The sequence below is a fragment of the Manis pentadactyla genome, chromosome 14 (genome assembly GCF_030020395.1).
Source record: "Manis pentadactyla isolate mManPen7 chromosome 14, mManPen7.hap1, whole genome shotgun sequence".
Lineage (NCBI taxonomy): Eukaryota > Metazoa > Chordata > Mammalia > Pholidota > Manidae > Manis > Manis pentadactyla.
The window spans coordinates 24,683,842-24,711,793 of record NC_080032.1 but is presented as its reverse complement, the minus strand read 5'-3'; the positions used below and the strand labels follow the sequence as shown (position 1 = coordinate 24,711,793).

Genomic DNA, 27,952 nt, shown 5'->3' with positions numbered 1-27,952 from the left:
TAGGGAAAATTAATACAACAGAAATATACTAAAAGTAGGAGAAAAGACTGACTCTCTAAAAGTACAAATAACATATTTGGATCAAAACTCCTATGACTTTAATAATTTGTCATAAACTAAAGCTTTTAACATTTATGTACACAGTGGACCTTCTCATGCATTTTGCTTGGTCTGGTCCAGTGATGAGAATGCCCATCCTGCACCACTTTGCACATCTGGATACCTACACATGTGAATTAAATTCTCAGAGCATGTAATAAAAGTTCCACACACACAAAAGATACTTTATTAATATTAAAATGTTACAGAGGGACAAAGAGGAGTTCTAAAAGAATCATGGAAATAAAAGTCTATGGTCTGTAAGAAGTTAGATGGTCATTGCTTTCAAGGTTTGCATATCCTGGTCCAGGAGGTACTGAGGAGTAAAGTAAATAAGAAGGATACCAATAGGAAGCCCTTGGCAACACACTGAGAATAAGGCTCTCCTGCAAGACAATGAACCAAATTAAGCAACATTTGTATTTCTTGTCTTTTTTTGTAATTATCTAGGTAGAAATAAGACAAAACATTAATAGTGATCATTTCTAAGGGGAAATATTATCAGTAAATTTTTAAAGCTTTTCTATATGCCTTAAGTTTCAGTGACATTTACACATTAAAAAAAATATGTTAATTGACATCACATAATGATAACCATCCCAGAAATCTGGTTCTCCTACCTAGATAATACCGTGTCAATGGATATAGAAGTTGCAGCCAACACACCTCATTTCTGTCACAGTCATACTCGGTAAAATTAATCTGGAATCTATAAAACATTTTAGAAGATTACAATAGCTACAACAAAGCATGCTTTTGATAAGAAGCATAAAAACATGATTAAAGAAATGTCTTGTTTTCAAATATGTATTTCTCTGCTTCCTAATAACATCAACTAGGTGGGCAAGCAGATTACCTTGTCCGCGGCTGAGGTAAGCGTGCAGGGATCTCAATAAACTGCACTGCCACACTGACAGGGAAGAGGTCAACCTCATCCTCACAAGTGAACCCACACTGGAACTGCCAGCTCCTAGAGGAGAAACTGGGAAGAAGGAGTTTGTGGGCAACACGTCCACCACTCCTTTATAGTTTGTGAAGAACCTCAGGCAGATTGGGGTGGAGATGGAAAAAAAATGGCAGCATGAGAAGTGAGGCAGAAATCTCCTTCCAAAACCACATATAATGTAAAAATACAGCAAATATAACTAATCCTAAAAGAGTGACCAGAAGTAAGATTTTACCAGCCAGTCTACATCTGGGAAAAGAGAACATCTCACAGAAAAGGGTAAAGTAACAAAGCGACAACCTGGTGGGCTCGAGCACTTCCCCCACCTCAGCTCACCAGTGGGAGGAAGAGAACCAGAGCAGGGAGGGAGTAGAAGTCCAGGACTGCTAAATACCCAGCCCTACAAATCTACTCTAGGAGCACAACCCCACATTGCATGGTGCTCTGGGGATTAGAAGGGTGGAAAACCAAAGTCAGAGACTGAGATTCCAGCTGCATGTAGCAAACAGGTTCCCACAACTGGCTTCCCTGGGACAAAAGAAAGGCAGGTGCTTTGAAAGCCAGTGAGATGGCTGCTAAAGGCACAAGGATTCTGGAGAAGGAACAAGTGGACAAGATTGCCCCAGCACACTCGGCCCAGCAGGTTGGGAATTTTCAGGAGCTTCAGGAGCTCCATCCCCCTGACTGGCAACACAGCCCTGAGGCCCCCCACTGCAATAAGCAGCCTGCCAATTCTTTCTCTCCACCGGCACCTGCACGCAAACCTGCTGTCCCCGCCATTGCTCCAGGCCAGTTGGAGCCTGCTACAACTACACAGGCTTAATGCAGAGGCTGCTCCCTGTGTGCAACTCACTGGCCCTGACAGGGGAGGCAGGCACTGTGGCTGGGAAGCAGGCAAGGGCTTTGTCCTCCTGGCAGGCACTGGTGCCGCTTGTCTGCAATCCCCGCCATCGCTCCAGGCCAGCCAGAGGACGGCCCCACCCAAGGCAGCTTAGAGGATTAATGCAGAGGCTACACACTGCGCGCAGCTCACTGGCCCTGACAGCGGAGACAGGCACTGAGGCCAGGAAGCAGGAAGGGCTCACTCTTTAGGGTAGGCACTGGCACCATTCAACTGTGACCACTCCCATTGCTCCAGGTACTGGGCACTCTGAAGAGCAGAGCTTCTGGGCACTAGAGGGTGCAGCCTACACAAACCTAATATTTCTCACTATCCAATAGGATTATGAAAAGGCAGAAGAACCTTGTTCAATCCAAAATCACTCAAACACCAGAAAGAGGGCTTAGTGAAACTGAAATCACCAATCCTCCTGAAAAATAATTCAAAGTAAAAGTCATAAGTATGCTAGTGGAGCTCCAGGAAAATATTCAAGAGCTAAGGGACAAATTCAGGAGAGAGAAAGACACCGTACAAAATACAGTAGCTGAAATGAAACATACAATGAAGGGATTTAAAAGCAGACTGGATGAGGTAGAGGAGACAGTAAATGGAATGGAAATTAGAGAAGAGGAATACAAAGAAGCTGAGGCAGAGAGAGAAAAAAAGATCTCTAGGAATGAAAGAATATTAAGAGAACTGTGTGACCAATCCAAACAGAAAAATGTATTATAATTCGCATTATAGGGGTACCAGAAGAAGAGAGAGAACAAGGGATAGAAAGTGTCTTTGAAGAAATAATGGCTGAAAACTTCCCCAATCTGGAGAAGGAAATAGTCTTTCAGGCCATGGAAGTGCAAAGATCTCACAACACAAGGGACCCAAGGAAGACAACACCAAGACATATAATAACTAAAATGGCAAAGATCAAGGACAAGGACAGAGTATTACAAGCAGCTAGAGACAGAAAAAAGATCACCTACAAAGGAAAACCCATCAGGCTATCAACAGACTTCTCAGCAAAAACCTTACAGGGCAGAAGGGAGTGGCATGATATATTCAATGCAATGAAACAGAAGGACCTGAAACCAAAAATACTCTACTCAGAAAGATTATCATTTAAATTTGAAGGAGATATTAAACAATTCCCAGATAAGCAAAAGTTGAGGGAATTTACCTCTCACAAACCATATCTACAGTATATATTAAAGGGACTGCTCTAGATGGAAGTGCTCCTAAGGCTAAATATCTGTCACCAGAGAAAATAAAAAAACAGTAAAGGAAGTAGACCAATTAATTACTAACCAAATGCAAAATTAAATCAGCTACCCACAAAGTCAGTCAAGGGATACACAAAGAGTACAGAATATGACACCTAACATAAAGAGTGAAGGAGGAAGAAAAAGAAGAGAGAAAAAAAAAGAACCTTCAGATTATTTTTATAATAGTGTAATAAGCAAGATAAGTTAGATTGTTAGATAATAAAGAAGCTGCCCTTGAACCTTTGGTAACCATGAATCCAAAGCCTGCAATGGCAATAAATACATATCTATCAAAAATCACCCTACTGTAAATGCACTTAATGCACCAATCAAAAGACACAGTTACAGAATGGATAAAAAAGCAAGACCCATCTATATGCAGCCTACAAGAGACTCACTTCAAGCCCAAAGACATACACAGACTAAAAGTGAAGGGATGGAAAAAGATATTTCACACAAACAATAGGGAGAAAAAAGCAGGAGTTGCAATACTTGTATCAGTAAAAGAGGCTTCAAAACGAAGACAGTAACATTATATAATGTTAAAGGGGACAGTCCAACAAGAGGATATAGTCATTATAAATATCTGTGCACCCAACATAGGAGCACCCAAATATGTGCAACAAATACTAACAGAATTAAAGGAGGAAATAGAATGTAATACATTCATTCTAGGAGACTTTAACACTCCACTCATTCTGAAGGACAGATCAACCGGACAGAAGATAAGTAAGGAGACAGCGGCACTGAGCAACACATTAGAACAGATGGACCCAACAGACATCTACAGAACACTCCATCCAAAAGCAACAGGATACACATTCTTCTCAAGTGCACATGGAACACTTTCCATAATGGATCACATACTAGGCCACAAAACTAAAAGAGCCTCTCAAATTCAGAAAGATTTAAATTGTACCAACCAACTTCTCAGATCACAACCAACTTCTAGAAAAAAATTGTACAAAGAAAACAAAAAGGCTCACAAACACATGGAGGCTTAATAATATGCTCCTAAATATTCAATGGATCAATGACCAAATTAAAACATAGATCAAGCAATATATGGAGACAAATGAAAACAACAGCTCAGTGCTGCAACTTCTGTGGGATGCAGCAAAGGAGGTTCTAAGAGGGAAGTATATGGCAATTTAGGCCTATTTAAAAAAGGAAGAACAATCCCAAATGAACAGTCTAAATTCACAATTAATAAAACTGGAAAAAATAGAACAAATGAGGCCCAAAGTCAGCAGAAGGAGGGACATAATAAAGATCAGAGAAGAAATAAATGAAATTGAGAAGAGTAAAACAATAGAAAAAAATTAATGAAACTAAGAGCTGATTCTTTGAGAAAATAAACAAAATAGATAAACCCCAAGCCAGAGTTATAAAAAAAAGTGTACACACATAAACAGAATCAAAAATGAGAAAGGAAAAATCACTATGGACACCACAGAAATACAAAGAATTATTAGAAAATACTATGAAAAATTATATGCTAAAGTGGATAACCTGGAAGAAATGGACAACTTTCTAGAAAAATACAACCTTGAAAGACTGACCCAGGAAGAAACAGAAAATCTGAACAGACCAATTACTAGCAATGAAATTGAATTGGTAATCAAAAAACTACCTAAGAACAAAATCCCTGGAGCAGATGGCTTCACTGCTAAATTTTATCAAACATTTAGTGAAGACCTAATACCCATTCTCCTTAAAGTATTCAAAAAAGTAGAAGAGGAGGGAATACTTCCAAACTCATTCTATTAAGCCAGCATCACTCTAATACCAAAACCAGGCCAAGACACCACAAAAAAAGAAAATTACAGACTAATATCTCTGATGAACACAGACGCAAAAATACTCAACAAAATATCAGCAAACCAAATTCAAAAATACATAAAAAACTTCATACATCATGATCAAGTGGGATTCATTCCAGGGACACAAAGATGGTACAACATTCAAAAATCCATCAACATCATCCACTATATCAATAAAAAGAAGGACAAAAATCACATGATCATCTCAATACATGTTGAAGAAGCATTTGACAAAATTCAACACCCATTCAGGATAAAAAAACTCTCAACAAAATGGGTATAGAGGGCAAGTACTTCAACATAATAAAGGCCATATACAACAAACCCACAGCCAACAATATACTTAACAGTGAAAAGCTAAAAGCTTTTCCTCTAAGATCGGGAACAAGACAAGAATGCCCACTCTCCCCACTTTTATTCAACATAGTACTGGAGGTCCTCGCCACAGCAATGGGACAACACAAAGAAATAAAAGGCATCCAGATTGGTAAGGAAGAAGTTAAACTGTCACTACTTGCAGATTATATGATATTGTACATAAGAAATCTAAAAGAATCCACCCCAAAACTCATACAACTAATATCTGAATTCACCAAAGTTGCAGGATACAAAATTAATACAGAGAATCTGTTGCATTCCTATATACTAACAATGAACTAGCAGAAAGAGAAATGAGGAAAACAACTCCATTCACAATTGCATCAAAAAGAATAAAATACCTAGGAATAAACCTAACCAAGGAAGTGAAAGGCCTATACCCTGAAAACTACAAGACACTCTTGAGAGAAATTAAAGAAGACACAAATAAATGGAAATACATCCCATGCTCTTGGGTAGGAAGAATTAATATTGCCAAAATGGCCATCCTGCCTAAGCAATCCACCGATCCAATGCAATCCCTATCAAAATACTGACAACATTCTTCAACGAACTAGATCAAACAGTTCTAAAATTCATATGGAACCACAAAAGACCCTGAAGAGCCAAAACAATCATTACAAGGAAGAATAAAGCTGGGGGATTACACTCCCCAACTTCAAGCTGTACTACAAAGCCACAGTAATCAAGACAATTTGGTACTGGCACAAGAACAGAGCCACAGATCAATGAAAAAGAACAGAAAGCCCAGATATAAACCCACACATATATGGCCAATTAATATATGATAAAGGAGCCATGGATATACAATGGGAAAATGACAGCCTCTTCAACAGATGGTGCTGGCAAAACTGGACAGCTATATGTAAGAGAATGAAACTGGATTACTATCTTAACCTCATACGCAAAAGTAGACTCGAAGTGGATCAAAGACCTGAATATAAGTCATGAAACCATAAAACTGTTAGGAAAAAAACAGGAAAAGCTCTCTTGAATATAAACATGAGCAACTTTTTCATGAACATATCTCCTTGGGCAAGGGAAACAAAAGCAAAAATGAACAAGTGGGGGTACATCAAACTAAAAAGCTTCTGTACAGCAAAGGACACCATCAGTAGAACACAAAGGCATCCTACGGTATGGGAGAATATATTCATAAATGACAGATCCGATAAGGCATTGAAATCCAAAATATATAAATAGCTCACTTGCCTCAACACCCAAAAAGCAAATAACCCGATTAAAATATGGGCTGAGGACAGACACTTCTCCAAAGAAGAAATTCAGATGGCCAACAGGCACATGAAAAGATGCTCCATATCACTAATCATAGAGAAATGCAAATTAAAACCACAATGAGATATCACCTCACACCAGTTAGGATGGCCAACATCTGAAAGACAAGCAACCACAAATGCTGGCGAGGATGCAGAGAAAGGGGAACCCTCCTACACTGCTGGTGGAAATGTAAAATAGTTCAACCATTGTGGAAAGCAGTATGGAAGTTCCTCAAAAAACTAAAAATAGAAATACCATTTGACCAGGGAATTCCACTCCTAGGAATTTACCCTAAGAAAACAGGATCACAGATTTAAAAAGACATACGCACCCCTATGTTTATCGCAGCACTACATACAATAACCAAGACATGGAAGCAATCTAAGTGTCTATCAGTAGATGAATGGATAAAGAAGATGTGGTACATATACACAGTGGAATATTATTCAACCATAAGAAGAAAACAAATCCTACCATTTGCAACAACATGGATGGAGCTAGAGGGTATTATGCTCAGTGAAATAAGCCAGGCAGAGAAAGACAAGTACCAAATGATTTCACTCATCTGTGGAGTACAACAACAAAGCAAAAACTGAAGGAACAAAACAGCAGCAGATTCACAGAACCCAAGAATGGACTAGAGGTTACCAAAAGGACATAGGGTTGCGGATGGAGGGTGGGAAGGGAGGGATAAGGGGATTAAAGGGTATTATGATTAGCACACATAGTATGGGGGGGCACAGGGAAGGAAGTATAGCACAGAGAAGACAAGTAGTGACTTTATAGCATCTTACTATGCTGATGGACAGTGACTGTAATGGGGTATGTGGTGGGGACTTGATAATAGGGGGGAATCTAGTAACCACAATGTTGCTCATGTGAAACCTGAGCATAAGATTGTATATCAATGATATCTTAATTAAAAAAAAAAAAAGAACCTCAGGTAACCAACATGGTAGCCACATATATTGAGATTCTCTTGAAGAAGTTTCGGATTCTGCCAGTGCTCTCTGCCCCTTTGGAGTAGGCCCATTAGGCCAATTTTCACTTGCATGTGGGAAGAAAGCAGGGTCATGAGCCTCCAGAGGTCTGCCACACTGCTACAACTATCCAGCTTTCACCCCCTCTCTAGTCATCTCATGTCATACTGGGGCTTTGAAAGTAAAGCTGTCTTACCATTTGTTTGCCTCACAATATCATCACAACCCCACAGCCAACTCTGAGGGCTTCCACATTCTAGGTGCAGCAGTAACTGTCTTGCACACACCATGTACATGCATGTCAGGCTGTTCCTCAAAACAGAAGGATGACACGGGCTTGGTGTGAACATCTGTTATTCCCACCAACACAGAATTCCTTCACCTTCTGGTAACTGCACCCCAGTTTTCCCCTGGGGGACCCCTCCCCACTTTGAGTGGAGCAGAAGAGACCAGGGGGATCTAGGGTGGGCACACCACTCAGACTAGTCCATGAGGAACTGTCTACTGCACTAGCCACAAGGGTTGGTTCAAAAAAGGGGCATGTAACTGAGACTGAAACAGCAAGACTTCCCAGATCATGTTTGAGAATGACAGAGAAGAGGCACGGTCCTCCCACTGGACTTGTTAAGTGGGGATAAGCCTAGAATTGCTGGTGTTCATCATCACCAGCTCTTGAGGAGAACCTCCCTAAAATGAAATCCACCCAATGGAAGGAGGAGCCAAGACATGAGCCATGAATCAGCTGTATGTGGACTTTGTAGAACTGGAACCCATAGACTCCCCTTTTGTTTGAATTAATATGAATCGGGATCCTGCCACTTAAACTAGATAGAGGGCTGACACATAAAGGTATAATTACCATTTTACAGATGAGAAAACTGCAGCTCAGAAAAGATTAAGTAACTGTCCAAGGTCACACAGCTTATTACTAGCAGAGCCAGGTTTGAACCCACCTACCTGCTGCCAAAATCTCTCACCACTGGGCGATATTCCCAGATCAGCATGCCAATTATATCCATGGATTTTAAAATAGGCTTAGCACTAAGCAGCCCCTTATTCATCTTTTCACCCCCTAAAGTACCTTGCAGAATCCCTTATACATAGCTTTATAAGTACTGTGAGTGAGAACAATTTCCAGTACAAACATAGTTGATACATGCTCTTTTTACACAGACTCATATTGCTAGTCATTGTGATGTGTAAGGAAACTGATTCTAAATAAGCATTTTCCTATTCTTTGGAGTGCCTTCAACTTACCTCTCTATAAACTACACTTATCCTGGAGGAGATCATACCTTGTCTCTACACCAAGGATCTCCTGCTGAGTAATCCCTTCCACTGCCCCCACCTCCGAGGTGAGGATGCGGATATTCAGCTGAGTAGGAATATCCAGGCAGATGCCTTGCACACTGACAGATGGGTCTGTACCTGCAGCAGGGGCATCTGCACCTGTAGACATGTTAAGTTGTACATTGTGGAAAGAATAATTTAATTACACTTTTCCATAACCAAGTTACACATTTAACACATATGCAGCTTTGACTTACGTATTATTTCGAGCCAGCCATCACTAAGATCATTGTAATCGGAATTGCCTCTCATTGCAACATGAGTTATTTGTATTAATGAATCCAGTAGTTTACCAGCATTTTCCCTGCAAGAAGGTAAGACGTTTCTCAGTGCATGACCAGCAGGTCTTAGCCTTTAAGTCCTTTCCTGGAGGTATTCAGGTTGTGCTGGCTGGGTGCCTAAATAAAAAACTGCCAAAGGAACTAGCATTGAAAACTAGCAAGGAGTCTTACTTATCTTCAGTGGCTTTCCCAGGATGGACCAAAACAGCCAGGGGAGGACATACAGAAGCAATCTTTTTCTTTGGATTTAAAATGCGAGTAACTCATGTCGGTATCATGTGATTTACAGACACTACAGAGTGTCCCAAAACTTGGGAAGTGGGTGGATCACATATCAAGTTACCAAGGTGAATTCATGGGCCACAGTGATCCAATAGTAAAAGGAACCTGTGTATTTAGCTAGAATTTTGAGCCATAAAATTAAGCGAAGATTAAGAATTGGAATTTAGCATCCCTCCTTCCCAGTAGTTCACTGGAAGGCACACATCTTCTGGATGGTCAGGGAAAGACTCCGACTGTTGACTCAGATCTCACATCCTGTGACCAGGAGACTCTGTAACTTACACCCTCTGTTTTCTTGCCTTCTCATTGTCTCCCCCATCTTCTCTTTGCTTCCCCAAGAGCCACACCCCTCAAGATGTTACAAGTGAAATGGGTTAAGAATGCATGCAATATCTTATTACACTGATGGACAGTGACTGAAATAAGGTGTGGGGAGGACTTAATAATATGGGTGAATGTAGTAACCACAATGTTGCTTATGTGAAATCTTCATAAAATTGTATATCAATGACACCTTGATAAAAAAAAAGAATGCATGCAATAAAAACCACAATGATATACCACTTCACACCTATATACCATGGCTAATATAGGTTGGTAGGAATGTGATATGGTGCAGTCCCTATTGAAAACAATTTGGTGGTCCCTCAAAAAATTAAACATAGAATTATCACATGATCCAGCAATGCTACTGTTGGGTATATGCCACTGAAAACCAGTGTTTGTTTAACAAAACATGGTACATGTATGTTCACAGCAGCACTATTCACAATAGCCAGAAGGTGGAAACAATTCAGATGTCCACTGACAGATGAGCAGATAAACAGAATGCAGTCTATCCATACAACAGAAATTATTCAGCCACAAAAAGGAATAAAACACTGACACACACTACAACATGAAGGAATCTTGAAAACATGATGCTGAGTGAAAGAAGCCAGACACAAAAAGTCGCCTACTGTAAAATTCCATTTATATGAAATGTCCAGAACAGGGAAATCCACAGACACAGAACAGATTGGTGAGTGCTGGGGAATGAGCACTAAAGGGTATGGGATTTCCTCTGGCAGAAAATAAAAGGTTCTGGAACTAGACAAAGTGGTAGTTGCCCATAATGAATGTACTAAATGCCACTGAACTGTCTTTTTAAAAAAGACTAATTATGTTATGTGAATTTGACCCCAATCAGGAAAAAAAAAAAAAGAATGCTTATGCATGGCCCCAAATTTCTAAATAGCACCCAATTAGGTGCAAAGTTCTTTCTATACCATTTAACAGGGCTTAAGTACTGTTTAGATATTAATCACACCAACTATAGTTGACCCTTTTTATAGTTCTAGATTTATTGAGTTCCAATCATCTGAATAAACTTCAGCAGAGAAATCTGCATAAATAGGGAGGATATGGCTTTTGTCCTAAAAAGGAAGTCTACTTTCCCTTATACTGATGTTTGAATCAACTCCAAATTGTATTGGAAGTTGTATTTATTCATTATTCACTATCACTTTTACACAAGTTTTTTATTCAGACGCTCATTTTTCACAGTCATGCTGTCTTTAGTATTTATGTGGTAAATCAATTTTAAGCAAACCACTCTCAAAATGTGATATATTCATCAATGAAACACTCACCTGAACCAAGTACAGTTTTCATTAATCCCAACTTCTAAAAGGCACCCTGATAGCACATTTTCTCCAAATAAAATGGGTTTGAGAGTAGCTGATGTACACAAACCCCTTCCAGCTATAAAATAGGAAGATTATACTCTGACCATTTGAGTTAATAAGAATAAAGATTTACTTCAAAGTTTTTCTAGAAAAACAGAGAGAAAACAGTAAGTACAAATAAAGTTTCCAGTTTTTGAGAACAGAGGCCATTGTTACTCTTATCCTTTCAGAGATGAACTAAAGCACCTTCTGTATCAGAATACCTCGGCCCAGATCAATGATTTATTCTGAACATGACATTTAATGCCTTCTGACAGATGTAGGTAGTTACCAATGAGGCAAAGATTTACCATAGTTTGGAATGAAGCTGTTCTCACATCTGCACTTAGCACCATCATGAGCTACAGGCAGCAATGAGAAGGGTCTCTCAAGCCGATGCCATACTGAAATCTCTCTAATAAGCAGCACTTCGGGTGCAAGCAATGTTAACATTTTCTACACACACACACACACACACACGTAGACAAAGCCTTAGAAGCAGGAACAACTACCACCCCTAGCTACATAAACCAACTCGAATTTAAAGTAGTCGACCTCTTATTTAGATTCAAAATACAGTAACATTTCCAATTCATTTACCCAAAAGCTAACTGTAGTACCAAACCAGATTACCCGAATGCCACCGGTGTAAAGTCATAGCATTGTTCATGTTGTTGATACTGAGAGCTCGAACAGGCCTGCCAAGTTGGTAACCTAGACAAACACAACAGTGGGGGTTTGCATCTTTTCTTCCATAGTTAATCTAACACAGCAAGTGCTACCTCATCAAATATAAGAGAGGAACATGCAATGAGAGAAAACATGCAGGCAGTTTTTCCAGAATAGACTGGAGAGAGGACATCACCTTCACTTGTTTTCTTTTTTAACAAAGATATCCATGTGATTTTCTAAACAAATTTTAAAAATAAAATCTGTAAAGTACAAAGCATCTGGGAGCTCATCTTGGACCTCTCTCACACTGAGGATAAGCTGCTAAGCGAGCCAGTTGACGAATCCTTGCTGAATGATTCATACCACTGATCATAGGAGCTTATAAAGGAAACGGAAACCAAAGTGAACCTTCAGTGCAACCACACTCCAGTAAATCAGTTTGACACCAAGGGCTGGCTTAGGTCCCATTCCTGTTGCTCTCCTGTCAGTCCAAGGGAAGGACTCTGACTTGCTCATTGCTTTTCCTCTGGCACCAGGATGGGAGCCTGGCACACACTATATACTCAACCCAGGTCCTCAATGATGGAAAGTTTGGGTGAATGATCAACATTCTACTTCTCTGAAGTTCTCGTATTCATCCGTATGTGCAGCACTTACTTACTAATGATCTTGGAGTGTTCACCATTGTTTGCTATGACTGGGTGCCATCTTTCCAAGGAAGAGTTCATTCCTGGAGGATAGGGCCCATTTTGTATAGTCCTCCTAAAGCCCTGTCCCACCTCGGAAAGTACTAGAGTATTCACAAACTCTTTCACAGACTGATCAGTTCTGGCTCTTAATCAATTTATTCTTTTCTGACAAGATCTTCAACATTTTTCACATATTCTGATAGTGTTTCTCAGAAAATCCTGGAACATTAAGTCAGTGAAATGAAAATTCTGGGAATTCCCAGAAATTTCGAGAGCTTTATTTTGCTGCCAATAACAAATAAACCGCCAAACTCCATAAGTACACTAAAATTCAATTTAAAAGAAAGTAACAACAATAAAATATTTATATGGGTGTGTGTGTGTGTGTGTGTGTGTGTGTATAATCATGTGTTATTAAATCAGTATATATAAACACTGAAGATCATGCAAAATAAAATTTTTTGAAAAGTTAAAACTTGTTCTTTCATGGTAAATTACTGCCTGATTAAGAACAGTAAAAGAAAGGGACAATGTTTTTGAGAAACAATGATAGTTTGACCAGCATATATTTACTGAACACTTGCTATGGTCTGAGCTCAACAGAAATATAATGCAAACCACATATGTGATTTTAAAATGACGTATTTTTAGAATTTTTTAGAAATTAAATTATTTTTCTAGTAGCCCCATTAAAAAGATAAAATTAGGTGAAACTAATTTGAATAATATATATTATTCAACCCAATATATACAAAATATTATTTTTTCCACATGTGACACTGACCACATTTCAAGTGCTCAGCAGCTGCCTGTGGCCCATGGCTGGCGTTCTGGTTTAGGTAGTGAGGAGGCAGCAATAAACAAAAGAAGCAAACACACCACATGCTGGCTGCTGATATATTAGCACATAAATACAAAATGCACAATGTCACAGGGAGTTCACAGTCCCCACAAAGTCTCTCCACCAATTCCAGGTTAGGAACCCATCATCTGCAGCGTATTATTTCCTAAAAAAGCTAAGTTGATAAATGTTTTAAATGCATCCTTTCTTTTTTCAAAAGTCCAACAACTAAAGAGAAAAAGTGTTTCTCTTATAGCAACTTGTTACTATTTAAAATACTTTATGTATAAAAACTCAAGTTGTTATCAGAAGAATATAGTGCTATAAAAGAGAAATAAGGCAGAAGGTTGGAATCATAAACTCAATTTAAAGAAAGTTATTTGTAATCGCCTTTTAGGAGTGTTGAACTAAAATATGTCTGTCAGATCAGCAACTGACATATACTGTCTTACCTGGATTTCCAGATGATTCCTTTTCATCACCACTGCTAGAACTTACAAATTTTACTGTAAATCTCTGTGTTAGGATTCCTAAAAATAAAACAAAATAAAAACATAGTATGTACCATTTCACTAGGAAAAGAGATTATCCCACAGTGTTATTTTCTTTACCTTATATTTACATTTTGACATGCAAAAAAAGTCTTTTTTTATTCAATCACAACTATAAATAAGAAATAAGTATGATTTAGTTTTATGTGTCATAATTATGAGAATCCTGATGAAAGAAAGAATAACCTTTTAGACTGAAAACATTATTGCTGCCCTCAACAAAGTTACCTTTCTGGTGGGCATTAATTTCTGCCCTAATAATTTTGAGGTTTATTTCACTGATTGTGTTATTGTTCCATCTGAAAATATAATGTTCTTCCACATGCACGTTTCTGGAGGCTGATCCATTACTTAGAAGTGTTGCTGCAAATAAAAGAATATTTACATAAATTAAAGACCCTTTTGGGGCTCAAGTCTATCACAGGTCCTACCAATCAGCACCAGCCTCTTGCTCTATACCGTCACAATATCCAAGCGACTGTCCCTTTCATCTCTGTATCCCCGGCACCCAAGTCACAGCTCTATTAAGAAAATGTGCTTGGTAGGATGCTGTTAAATCACAAGACTACAGGTGGTGGCTCCTGCTTAAGAGCAAGCCTGGTTCACTACTACATTGCAGGCACTCTACTAATATATGATGAAGGGATGAATACATTCAAGAATTATAACACATTGCTAAGAAACACAAATAGTATCCTTCATGAAAAGCAAAGGTGCTGGTAGTATCAGCCAAACTCTGCATAACATCTTTGACTGAATCACAACTGAAAAGTTTAATTATCACAGAAAGAAAGCAACAAGTGAAAATGCTGGGTCCTGAAGAATTCTTTAACTCTCTGAAAAACATTTAAGGAAATGTTCCCAGCCCCTGAGACCTGGAAGAGTCCCTAACACCCACATCACCCAGCATTGTGAGGAACTGGCCCCTGCTTCAGATATCACCCCAAGGCTGGCAAGGCAGCCAAGGAATCAAACAATGTCAGGGGGATATCTTTCTAGTTGTGAACCTCCTCGTATTCTTAATAAAAATGTATTTCACTCTAAGACTATATATTACTTGTAAAAAAAATGACACACATATTTTCTGTAGAAATGATAAAAAAGCATCACAGTAAACTACCTGTACTGGTGATGAATTTGTCCAGCCCAGTTGCTTCCTCATAGATTACTTTCGGTGTAATAATGCCTACAAAGATACACAAATTAATTTCCTTTGGACTACAGGGCCTTGCATGATCATATCTACTTATTCAAAATGAAAGCTTATGAAGCAATATGGTGTGTGCCAACTACAAAACCATTTCCCACTCCCCAGACACCATCAAACAAATGGGAGTCCCACTGCCCTTGGCATCATATTAGAACTGATGAGAAGCATCCCAAAATCAGAGAGAAAAGTCTTGAGAGTCCCTCATGGAAGAATTAATATGCAGTGCTGGTACACATGCAAAATGCTGCATCCCTTTGGAAAACAATTTAGTGGTTCCTCAAAGGGTTAAACTGCCATGTGACTGAGCAATTCCCTGCTAGGTATATACCAAAGAGAAATCAACACATAAATCCACATAGACACTTGTACACAAGTGTTCACAGCAGCTTATCACAACAGCCAACAGCTGGAATCACAAAAATGACCTCAAAGGATGAATGGATAACAAATATTGGTACATTCATGCAATGGAATATTATCCAGTCACAGTTCTAAGCCAGTGTGGACAAATCTCAATACCTGATGCCAAGTGAAAGAAGCCAGACACAAAAGGCCACATATTGTCTGATTCCATTTATAGGAAACATCCGGAATAAGCAAATCCAAAGAGACGGAATGGAGATTAGTGGTTACCAGGGGTCAGGGCAAGAGGAGAAAGGGTCTCCTTTGGAAGGATGAAAATGTTTTAGAACCAAACAGAGGTGACAGTTACACAACATTATACATGTACTAAATGCCACTGGAATGCATGATTAATCTTACAGCATGTGAATTTTAGCTCAATTGTTTTTAAAAACCTAATATGCATGCTGTCTAATGGAACTGAACATCTTCTAAAGAACCTTCCTCAAATGGTAGTTGTAAACACATTTTACATTGATCCAGCATAAGTGATTTATATTCTAATGAGATGACAGTTTCTCTAAACACTCAGGTCTGCGTTCTTTTTTTTAAAACCAATGTAACCTACCTCCCACAGCCCCATTCTTTATCTTCACACTGATAATCCCACCTTGTTCCTGGTATACTTCCAAGTCAGTAATACATTGAACATCCAAATTATGAAGGAAGGCAACTGGGGCCCCCTGCAGGCACTGACCAACCAGGGACACCTGAGGCAAGACAAGGCCCAAACAGATGTAAGGCCTCTTTTCTAATTACAACATATACATCAGCATCTTGGAAGGGTGTGCTTTCTGCAGCCTGTTCCTAGTGCTGAGCCAGCATCAACAAGGGCGAGTTCACTCACCAGTGACCAACTGGAGTAACATAGCTCATCACTGTGCTACTCAAAGTCTGGAACCACTGGTTGAGGAGTCAAAATAAGTATTATTTAATGAAAACAAAAGAAAACTCCCTGCTCAGCTCCATTTATTTTTCAGGGACATTATTGTATTCCATTTCATTTTCTCTCCCTCATTACAACCAGAATTTCATTCAAACCCCCAAAATGGACTCATCTGAATAGCAAAGCAAAATGGCTTAGAGTCCCAAGTTTACTCCAACAGATACTTTTTCCTCATAATTTTGAAGTTAAAAAAATTAAGATTTCACATACAACTCTATAGACCTCAAGTAGTTTTCAAAACTTTGGAATGCTAAAAATTACATAGTTATAGCTTATTGGAAATTGGCCATTAAACTAACAGAAGTGAAGAATGATGGTTATTTCCATAGAAATTGATAATGTGTCTTTGGTTTTCTCTAGGAAGTTTGCCCAGATTTAGCAAAGACACTGGTTAATTCAAGAGTGACTATTTTATTAAAAATCCAGAAACCATCAATAGTAGAGTGCCTGGAACATCCATAGGAAACAAAATTAAGTAACAGGATGAGATATTTAAGGACAATAGGAGTTAAACTGACAACAGGATGGGAAAAATAGGAAAAGGCTCTACCATATTAGGATTGGAACTATTTACCTGCGGAATAGTAAAATACGAGTTATCTACAATCATAATTGGATCTCCTTGTTTGTAACCAAAGTCTGAGAAGTCTTTTAGCTCAGCAGGCAAGTAGGCTCCCCGGGAAGTGAGCTGTCTAGAGAAACTGTAAATCATTAAGAAAGATTATCACTAATACTGTCAGCATTATCCTCTAAATACAATTCTTCCTTTAATTTATTTATCCTTTTTATTACAAAAAGAATATTTCTATCAAGTGCCACTGAATTGTACACTTCAAACTAGTTAATGGTTAATTCTGTGTCACATAAATTTTACTTCAATAAAATAACAATATATAAAGTTGTTAAACAATATGGACAATAAAGACAAGTAAGGAGAGTTAAAGTCCCCAGGAGTTCACCACTCTTTCCCCTGACTCAGATACTCACTATGCAGTACTGGTGGTATCACTCTCTTTACTTCCAGTGGAGCCAATTCTTTCACCTACTTAACCCCAAATCAACTTACTCACTGAAATCTGGAATTGAATCTACAATTGACTCACCAACCAGGTGAGCAGCCTCAATGGGACACCCGACCCAGCAGAAGCTGGGACACTCACGCAAAGCCGTGGTAGAAGTGACCCAGGAAGGGTGAGTTGGCAAGCAAGGACTGCACGCAGAGGAGCAGAGACCAGCCCGGGACTTCGTGGGCCCTCTGAGCACAGCAGAGCTGATCAAAAAGAGGATTAACATCTCCTCCAAAAACACCGGCGAAACAGGACGATTTGAAGAGCTCTCTTACACCTGATGAGCATTCCTTGAAGAAAATGCAAAGGAGCAGTGAGAGGACAGAAGCTTTCTGTGGTGCCTCGATGATGACCTCCTGGCAAGTGTGATGAGCCCCAGTCTCTGGGGTCAGCAGGATGCCCCTGAGGGTGCATGGAATGGACACTGCCATACTGTCTCTGTCTCAGCTAAAAGTGATAGGTGCTCCCAGAAAGCAACACTGAGCTGGAATTGCTTTCCGCAATTCCCCACAAGCCTCCAAGAAAGGAAATTCAGGCCTTCGTGGGAACCACATCTTTACTGGGGGCATAAGATGTGCCCACAACAAAACTAGGAAGAGAAGAAAAGAGAAGATGAAATAGGGCCCCTGTGGGAATAAAACAGAGTGCACTTCCCTTTTTCTTCATCATCACCATCCAAATCCCTGGCCCAGAGAAACCCAAAAACATTAAGAGCAGGGCACACAGTCCATAATCCATGAGAGCCCCAAAGACCCTCACTGTATTTTACTTCATCCAATTAGTGTTGTCAAGAAGTTATTGGATGCACGATTTATTTGTCCATTTCACATAGGATTGAGACAGCTCAAAGTTAAATATGTCCTGAACCCCTTGTTTATTGAAGGTAAAAAAGGTCATCTATTATTTCAAATGGGAACAATCCAAACTTAAAGAGCGATCACATCTCCAGGGGAAAGTAGCAGTTATCTGAAGACATCGCTGATCCAGAACACCCAACAGTGCTCTGTGGGCAGGTTCGTGTGTCTGTACACCACACAGAGCCCACACAAAACCGGTTCAAGACAGGGAACAGGGACGCAGTCTCCAAGAAGGAAGAAAATAATACTGTTTGGACGTTTCTGCAGAGAGTCTAACAGACTGACGATGTGCTGTGTTTTTCCACATTCAATGGAATTGTTATTACAAGTGCAAGTTTTTACTAGGAGAGTTGCAATATAAATTAAGACCAGAAACTTGCCTTGTGTTTTGTAAAACCAACTGGGACAAATTCTATAATGGGAGTGACTTGGGGCCTAGGACCTGTGCCTCTTTTGCATCTCTCATTTCTCTTCAATTGAATCTAAGGATTACAGAGATGTTCAGGACCTGTAGTTAGGCAGCACTTTCTCAGATCTCACAACAAAAGCACAAGCAACCGCCCAAAATGGATAAGCTCACCAAGTAAACAACTTTTGGACTTCAAAGGCCCTCTGCAAGAAAGTGGATAACCTGCACAATGGGATAACTTTCTGGAAATCGTGTATCTGAGAAGGGACTGGTGTCCAGAATGTAGAATGAGCTCTCACAACTGAACAACCAAAAGACACCCCATCAAAATGGGAAAAGGGTCTCAGTAGACATCGCTTCTGAGTAGACAGACAAATGGTCAGTAAGCACACAAAATGCTGCTCAACATCACTGACCACTGGAGAAATACAAATCAAAAGCACACTAAAATAGCACCTCATACCCGCTAGGACAGCCATGATCAAAAAAAGATCACCGGGAGAACTTTTGTTGAGGATACGGGAAACTGCACCCTATACACCACTGATGGGAAGATAAAGCTGAGCAGCCACTTTGAAAAACTCTTCCTCAAAAGGTGAAAACACAGGGAGAGCAAGTCTACTCCTAGGAAATCTGTCCAAGAGAAATGGAAACAAGTCCAAACAAAAACTGGTATATAAATGTTCATAGAAGTATTATTCCTAAAAGCCAAAAGTGAAAATAATTCCTGTGTGCACCTGCTGGTAAGTGGATAGACTCTAGGTGGCATGGCCACACCATGCACTACAAGTCGGCCTGAAAAGGAATGGAGTGCTGAGGCATGCCGCAACACGGATGAACCTGGAAAACATCGTGCCGAGTCACAGAAGTTGGACAAGAGACTGCAGGATCGTTGGACTGTACTGTAGGATTCCACTCGAATGCCACGTCAGGACAGGAAAATCCAGGCAGACACAGACTGACCGACAGTGGCCTTGGGATGAGGGGTGGGCACGGGAGAGACTACAAATGGGCAGGAGGTTTCTTCGTGGATGATGGAAATCTAAAATTTGATTGTCATGCTTGTACAACTCTATACATTTACTTCATAGCATTGAAAAAATGTTCTTTCCTTTTGACATCTTGTAAAGGCTTCTGATAAGTTATTGAAACCATCAGCTCTATATAATCCTCTCAGTTGTGACCTTTTCCAAAGAGATACATATTCTTCCCTAAACTAAATGGAGAATGCTGGATAACAAAACTGAATTTGAAAACTATCTGCAACAGGAAATACAATCTCAGTGTAGAAAGACCACCCATCAAACATGTCAATGGAAACTGCAGGCATCCCTCATGTGCTACAGGCACCATACCTTTGGTACCCGATGATCTGAAAGGGCCTACCTGGTCACAGCAGCAGCGAACATCACAGGCCCCAGCTGTTAAATTGCAAGGACATGGACCAAGGGGCTGATACACCTGGTTAGGAATAACAGTCATGTTTTCTGAAAAGTACAAACAAAGATATTCAACTACGAACAAAGTGACACCAGTCTTGTCATGCAGGAGAAAGCAGAATCATTGTTTTCCAAATTAATGTGACCAATACTCCACGCTCAGGAACCCCTGAAATGACACATATTCATAAAATATATCTGAGGTCTGTATCTACTAGGCCAGCAAAAAATCTAAGACAGTGGGCTACTTAGAATAGAACAAAGATGTCCCAGGTGGTCTGCAAGAGAATCAAGTAACTCAAATTTACAGTGTAGAATGAGTGTCACTCACTGATTGTATTTTTCAATCCCCTTTCGTAACAGACTGATATTAGGCATTTACTCCTTCAGATTCATTACCTCTTTCAGCCGCTAACACTGAAGCTGGTGACATTTAGACAGCTTTTGTAAGGAACCCTTGCAGACACATGATCCTACTGAATTATGTATGCTACATGCCTCAACCTCACATCCTATCACAGTGTAAATCCAAACTTCACATCCTCATGCTGGCCCAAGCGTGGGGAAATGAACAATCTTCACACCCACTGGAAAAGGAGTTTGTTCCATTACTTTACAGCCTCCTAAATCAGAATCCAGAGACTGTTTCTAGTTTCTCTGCAATAATATATCAGATTAAACATTCAGCCTTTTGACTTTTATTTTTGTCCTTTGATTCAGTACATGCTGGAAAACTATGTGGCAATCATTGGTTTAACCTCTATGGAACAGTTGACTTTAATGACAGGACAGCTGAAGCATCTAAAAAGCAACTAAATATATATTCTGTGCTATAACATAGTAGAACCCTAGTATGCCAATGGTTTGAGGAAAAATAAGAAATTTCCACTAACAGCCCATGTTGGTCCAAGTGTGGGGGAAATGAACGTTTGTTCTGACCCTAAGTATAATCAAACACATGTGGCATGATCAAGGCAGTTTAGAATAGGGTTTTACTATGTGATACCTAGACAGATGTTTGCATATCTTTCTGTTCATCTACGTAATTTGCTAGCTGCCTTGTTACTAGGCACACACACCACATACTTATTGTTTATCCTCACCTCCTTTTTCTTGTTCTGATTTCTGTCTGACTGCATGCAAAACTGTTTATACCTTTGTGGGGTCAGAGCGGACATCTTATAATTCAATATACAGACTCTCATTTTCCTAAGTCTGGCTATGTGCACAAAGATATTCTAAAATATTACCTAAATATAGTCAAGCATAGTTTTTAAAAGAAAAGAGTCACTGCTTCTAATGGCTTAGCTACCATTAATCCCTCCTGTAGATTTTTAAACCGCAGAGTATTTTATTTTGGTTTTGAATTTTAAGCATTAGAAGATATTTTCTCTTTTAAAAACAAAACTTTAAACCTTGAAGTATCTAATATATTCACTTGGTTCAAAAAAGTCAAAGGATGTAAAAAAGGTACACAGCAAATATCCTCACTCTCAGGCCTTTCCTGTTCCCACATTACCCACCAGTGGGTTAGCACAACATTAGTTCTTAGAGAGCTTTCCAGAATTTCTCAATTCAAATATAAATAAATAATCTTATCCCATGCTGTTTGCACCTGTCTGCATCTGTTTTTGAACTTCACATATATCTTGGAGACCTGTCCAGGCAGGCACACCAAGGGCAGAGTAGCCAGCCCACTGAATGGCACTAACATAACTTATCTAAATCCTTCTCAACTTCCAGAACCACAGGAGGACCACAGTTAGGGATGGGACAAGAGAAGTGACACTGGGAGAGTCTCAAAGTGACAGAGCTTTGCTACCAAGGAGGAACGCTTCTCCCTTCATCCAGGGTGAGCCCAGAGCCAAAAGAGGCTCCACACAGGGAATGTGGTGGTGGTACCTTCCCAGGAAGATCCCTCAAAGATATGTGCTGAGGCACTAGTTCCAGATTCAAAAGCTGGTGGTGGCTTAAATTCCATCACTGATAGCTGAGTCATAAAAATAATGGTATATTCACACAATGGAATACTAGGTGGCTATTGAAAAGAATGAGATGAACCTACATGGCATATTCCTACTAAAAAAATCTAAGTTCTTTAAGTATATTAAGTATATTTAATCTCTAAGTATACTGAAAATAATAGTGTGTTATTACTGTGTGTGGGTGTTTTTAAAGAAGGGAAGAGCTGCTTCCATAAGCATAAATGAACATGCTGCCTCTGGAAAGGGAGCTGGCAGCCCAAAGTTTCCCCTGACAATCTGCTCTTTTGCTATAAACTCCTTCATTACTCTTTCCCCTGTTTGTTTTGTCTTTGTTTTTGGATGCAGTCAAAGGAATCAATACAAAGAAACCAACTTTACCTTCTCTCAGAAAGGACTTAAAGCCACTTACAAAGACACAAACAGTAGAACAAGATAAAACAAATCTTAAATAAAATAGTAAAAAGTGGAAACTGAAAATTAAAAAGTAAACAAAAGAAATATAAATTTAGGAAGAAGAGACCACCTCAAGAGTGAAATACACTAATTTCATGGCCTGTGCTGATAATCAAATAGATAATGTTTGATGTGGCTCTTCTGATAGTCATACAGACTTTACTTACCTGATGCATTATGGGCCAGAGAAGAGTTGGCATAAATTTCCACTTGAATAAGTAGGTGTGCTAAACAAGACGAATTGTGAGATGCTGAAACCAGAAGAGTTTGGACAATACATGGGGACTCTGAGAAGAAATCTGTCTCATTAGAGGAACACCTTTGCAGACTACTCTTCAACCGCACTGTCACTTCCAATGCATTCTGTAAGGAAAACATGCTGTAGTTTTTAAAGGGACTCAAAATAGCATGCATAACTTGGAATACATAAGAGACACTATACAAAAAAGAACACATCAGCCTAAGTTAACTTTACAGGAGGAGAACTGTATGCAAAGAGGATATAATTCTGCTCAATTCCACCCTATAAATTTATGGCTACCTGGAAGCCAATTCCCATCCTCGGTTTAACATAAAAGCAAGGAACTTTGGTATATGTAGAGAAAGCTAAACACAGGTTTGATCAATTGACTTGGTTTGCTTACAACCTTTTTAGTTTATTTATCATCCTACCAACAGAAGATTAAATATACACACAAAAACAGGTAAAATGAAAACACTCCCCAGTTCCTGGGGTACAAACAGTCTTTCTCATCCTTTGTCTACAGAGTTTATGCCTTGCACAAACTAGGCATTCAGTAAAACATTTATTGAATGGAAGATATTTAATCTCTCCAGGCTTCAGTGTTTTTACACATAAGCTCAAAGTTGGGTGAGATCAGTGGTTCATGAAGCTTTATTGAGGCACATATCCACTTGATAATCTGAGGGAAGCTGGCCACCCTCTCACCAGAATAATGTACATAAACATAATTTTACACACAATTTCAAGGATTTCACAGACTTCTTGAAACTAGTCCAAGGACCCCTAACACTAGAATAAGAACCTCTGGGCTGGATGGTGTCCACTAGAGCTGACAGCCCAGTTTCACCAAAGCTCAGAGCACTGAGAAAGCTCGATCTTATTCAATCAAGACACCACTGTTAGTTAACAACATTAAATGTGGACCTACACAGATGCTACACAGGTTTTGCTCTGGTCTTACCACACTGGGTATCACAGTCAAACTCCAGTCTTCTGTCTCATTGTTCAGCACTTTACAATGTGGAGCAGGTAATAATCCTGAGGGAGAAAGATTAGAATGCAGGGTAGTATTGCCAAACAGCTAAGGGCATCTATGCTGGAGTCGGGTTCCCTAGGATGCAATCCCTTTCCAAGCCGAGGATTTGACCTTTCTCAAGCTGTGTGACTTTGGCCAAGTGACAACCTCTCTGAACTTCAGGGTCCCCATATGTTAAATGGGATGAAGGATATTACTGTTCTTAATTAGGAAAAAGAGGTGATGACCGGATAGCACGCGGGGGTAGCTCAATGAATGCCAGCCATCATTATCTCAAGCTTTCTTTTTCCGATCCAGTCCACTTCTTTGGTCCCCAGCAGCTCTGCATTCTCCCTCACCGCCCCTGCAGCGGACAGCTCGGGGGACCCAAGGGATGCCACGTCGCCAGGCTCCTGGGCGACACAGGCCGGTCCCACCTCCAGCCTCCCCACCAGAAGAGCTGGGCGTTTACCCTCCTCGTCCTGTAGCCGGGACAGGGATACGGTCACATCCTCGCCGCCGCCTACCAGGGACGCGCTGACTTCAGGGTCGGACATGCGGATGAAAGGAGGGATGAAAACTAAGGTGGGAAAGAAGGGAAGCCAGGAGTTAACAGCTGACCTGCCTCAGCTGCGTGACGCTTTCTCCGGCCTACTGGCAGAGCTCGTCCGGAGCGTCTGGAGGCGTCCCCTCAGTCCTGCAGCCCCTGACTCGCCGTACACACCGTGGACCCCCCACAGCGGCCTCAGGACGCCCTGCAGAACGAGAAGCCCCAAGAGGAGAGCGGCCTGCGGCGTTAAGCCCATGCCTCGGGCCTCCCGAAAAGCTGAGAAGGTCGGGAACGCGCGACAGCTATCGTAACCGACCCGCCGCCGCCATCTTGTCAAGCCATCGACCGGAGCTATGGCAACCACCAATCAGCCTCCGAACTGGAGGAGCGGCGCGCGATTATTGGGTCGCCGGCAGGCGAGGGCCCGCCTCCTGCCGCAGCATCACCTCCTCGCCCACAGGCCTGGCGCCCTCTGTTCCTGAAGTAGCTAGGAAAGCAGGAGTTCGCGTCCGCTTTAGAAGTTGGAGTTCTCCCACCCTAGAGTGAATTCAGGCACGGTGCAAAAGCAAGCCTACAGGTTTTCGCTTCTAAACAAGCCCCTCAATACACTTGACTTTTATGGGGACTTGGGGGAAATGACAAAAAGGGGGTGAGGCTGCAGTGCTGTGATTGCTTTATTCTTTCTACCCGTATTTTGAAGGATTGTTTTGTTTTACCGCACAGAGCTGTTAGCACTTTGAAATCATCTTATCAAAGAACACGCAAAATGTTTTCCTCAGCATTAGGACGGATGCAAAAGTATCAGAATATAGCCTGGAAAAAAATTCGTTTTTCTTATGTCTTATGGCTCGGATTCCCACAGAGGAAAGTATCTCCATCAAGGCCTCTGCTGCCCCCTCCCCAGCAGGATAGACCCTGAGGACAGACCGCACAGATTCCAAGAAGGTGGGCACAGGGACCCTCCAGCTGAGACAGCTTTCTCCAGAGGCCTGGGAGGATCTGCCCAGGATGGTCCCGTCAGACCTCAGCAACCCCAACCCCCGAGTCCAACCCCCAGCCATGAAGAACCCTGGGCACGGGCCCCACCCAGCCTGCAGCCTCGAGGTGCACAGCCCCCAGGGGTCAGCCATATCATGACCTTGGTTAGTGGTGGATCAGCCTGAGGCAGAAAAACAGGGCATGGCCCTGGAGTCCCTACAGAGGCCCGAGGGTCAGGCAGCCACAGGGTACCCCACGCAGGTGCCCAGCTTGATGGTCTTGTCTCTTTGCAGGGACAGTGGCATGAGGAGTATTGTCACTACAGAAAGCCAGACATTTGAAGCCAAGGCCGGCGAGGCCTGCGAGGGCCTGGCCCCCAGGCCCCTAGACTGGAGGGGCGCTTGCGCTGCAGCAGGGACCACCTGTCAGGTGTGTCCTGTCCAGGACCTGGCAGTCTGCAGTTGGGGTCTGCTGTGTCCAGGAGAAGCCCAGGATGCTGGCTGACCCCGACCAGCAACCGTGGGCCTTGACACTGCACAGAGGGAACCCCCACACCCACTGTCTCCAGGGGAGCTCAGCTCGTTCACCCTCCCACCACCTGGCCCCCGCTGGCCGGTGGTCAGGCAGCTCACTGCTGAGCCACAGGGAAATTTCGGGAAACTGTAGTGATGCCATCAGAAGATTGTGAGCAAGGTCCCTCCTGAAGCGGTTCTTTCCCCGATAGCAGCCCGGTGTCCAGCCATGCCAGGAGCAGAGGGCACCCTGGCTGGGCTCTCAGCTTCTGCTCTCTCCACCCTGGTGGGTCGGGGAAGCCTGGCTTCCTGCTTGCGTCCTCACTGTGACCTCCCCCCACTCCAGCCAGCTGGGCACCAGGTCCAGGTGAGCCCTGTGCATGTGCTTCCTTGGGCCTGGAGCCGACCCTGTCCTCATCACATCCAGTCTTCCAAACCACACACCACCGCAGAGTCTGAGCTTCAGGCATCAGACCACTAGAAAGCTCCCAGGACCCTCCGGCAGTTCCGCAGCACCCCCACCCCAACATCCCAGACCCTCTCGCCTGTTGGACTACCACACTACCTACCATGGAGAACCAGGGCACCGCTGGGTCCTCCCTCTTCCCCGCACCCGCTTGCCCAGCCCCTCCCCAATCCCAGCACGCCTGAAGGACCCCACAGACTTGCAGAGTCACCAGGGAGTACTGAAGCTCTTTATGAGGAGCCAGGACAGAGGTGCAGGGCAAGGAGGGAAAAAAGCAAGGAGGCAGGAAGGACAGGCAGGTCCAGGACCAGGGGTTTCTTCCAGTGCAGGACGGAGGGCCCTGGTCCTGCCCTTGCCCTGGGAAGGAGGGGTCAGTGAGGCTGGGACGTGGAGGGCAGGCAGCAGGAGCAGGCCTCTTAGGGAGGCAGTGTGGGAACAGATTGCAGCTCCCACCGGGAGCATATGTGGTAGGAAAGACCCCTGCCCATTGCTCCCATATTACACAAAGAGCAAACCCAGCAGGCAGTTAGAGATCAGACCCTGCAGATCAGAGTCCTGTCAACACCACCAGATGTGCCATCCTCCTTCATTAAAGAAACGCACCAAATACTAATTAACGTAATTCTCTAACCAGCCCAACTCGAGGTGGGTGGTGGGGGAAGGAGGAAAGTGAATTTTCTATTTTTCCCCCTACTTTAATGAATTTTCTTTTCTTCAGAAAGCATATCATCATTTTCTGCTGTAATCAGGTAAAGAAGTACTTATTGGAAAACTGGGGGAAGATGGCGGCGTGAGTAGAGCAGCGGAAATCTCCTCCCAAAACAACATATATCTATGAAAATATAACAAAGACAACCCTTCCTAGAATAAAGACCAGAGGACACAGGACAATATCCAGACCACATCCGCACCTGAGAGAACCCAGCGCCTTGCGAAGGGGGTAAGATACAAGCCCCGACCCCGCGGGAGCCGAGCGCCCCTCCCCCCCAGCTCCCAGCGGGAGAAGAGCAGGCAGAGCGGGAGGGAGACGGAGCCCAGGACTGCCGAACACCCAGCCCCAGCCATCCGGGCCAGAGTGCAGGGCCCTCGATACTAGGAAAACAGGGCAGAAAGAACAGTGAGCGGGCACTGGAGGCCGGGTGCCGGAGGACATAAGAAAAGCGCGAGACCATTTTTTTTTTGCTTTTTTGCTGTTTTGGTTTGGCGAGCGCTTTTTGGAAGTCTTAAAGGGATAGGGACCCCAATACTAGGGAAACAAGGCAGCAAGACCGGTGAGCAGAGGCCCGAGGCTGGCACCGGAGAATAAAGACAAACGAGCGAGCACCTTTTTTTTTTTAATTAAAAAAAAAATTTTTTTTTTTAAATTTAAAAAATTTTTTTCTTTTTTTTCTTTTTTTTTTTTGG

General features: G+C 41.8%; 1 protein-coding gene across 6 annotated transcripts; it reads right to left on the bottom strand.

Moving 5' to 3' along the window:
- Positions 1-259: 259 nt before the first annotated feature.
- Positions 260-25,191, bottom strand: TCTN2 (tectonic family member 2). 6 transcript variants are annotated; one of them, XM_036921956.2, is made up of 18 exons: positions 24,767-25,191; positions 24,515-24,622; positions 23,989-24,065; positions 22,951-23,146; positions 20,293-20,393; positions 17,734-17,930; positions 17,148-17,274; positions 16,196-16,337; positions 15,136-15,201; positions 14,244-14,378; positions 13,917-13,994; positions 11,896-11,976; positions 11,188-11,299; positions 9,191-9,297; positions 8,939-9,092; positions 956-1,081; positions 766-808; positions 260-485 (listed from the first exon to the last, which is right to left on the bottom strand). In XM_036921956.2, the coding sequence occupies exons 1-18, from the start codon at positions 24,846-24,848 to the stop codon at positions 351-353; spliced, it is 2,067 nt and encodes a 688-aa protein (XP_036777851.2). In that variant the 5' UTR covers positions 24,849-25,191; the 3' UTR covers positions 260-350. The 6 variants fall into 6 exon arrangements, with proteins under 6 accessions (XP_036777851.2, XP_036777848.2, XP_057347332.1 ...); XM_036921953.2 differs by having other exon boundaries at positions 720-808; positions 24,767-25,189; XM_057491349.1 differs by lacking the exon at positions 8,939-9,092 and having other exon boundaries at positions 720-808.
- Between the last annotated feature and the right edge of the window lie 2,761 nt (positions 25,192-27,952).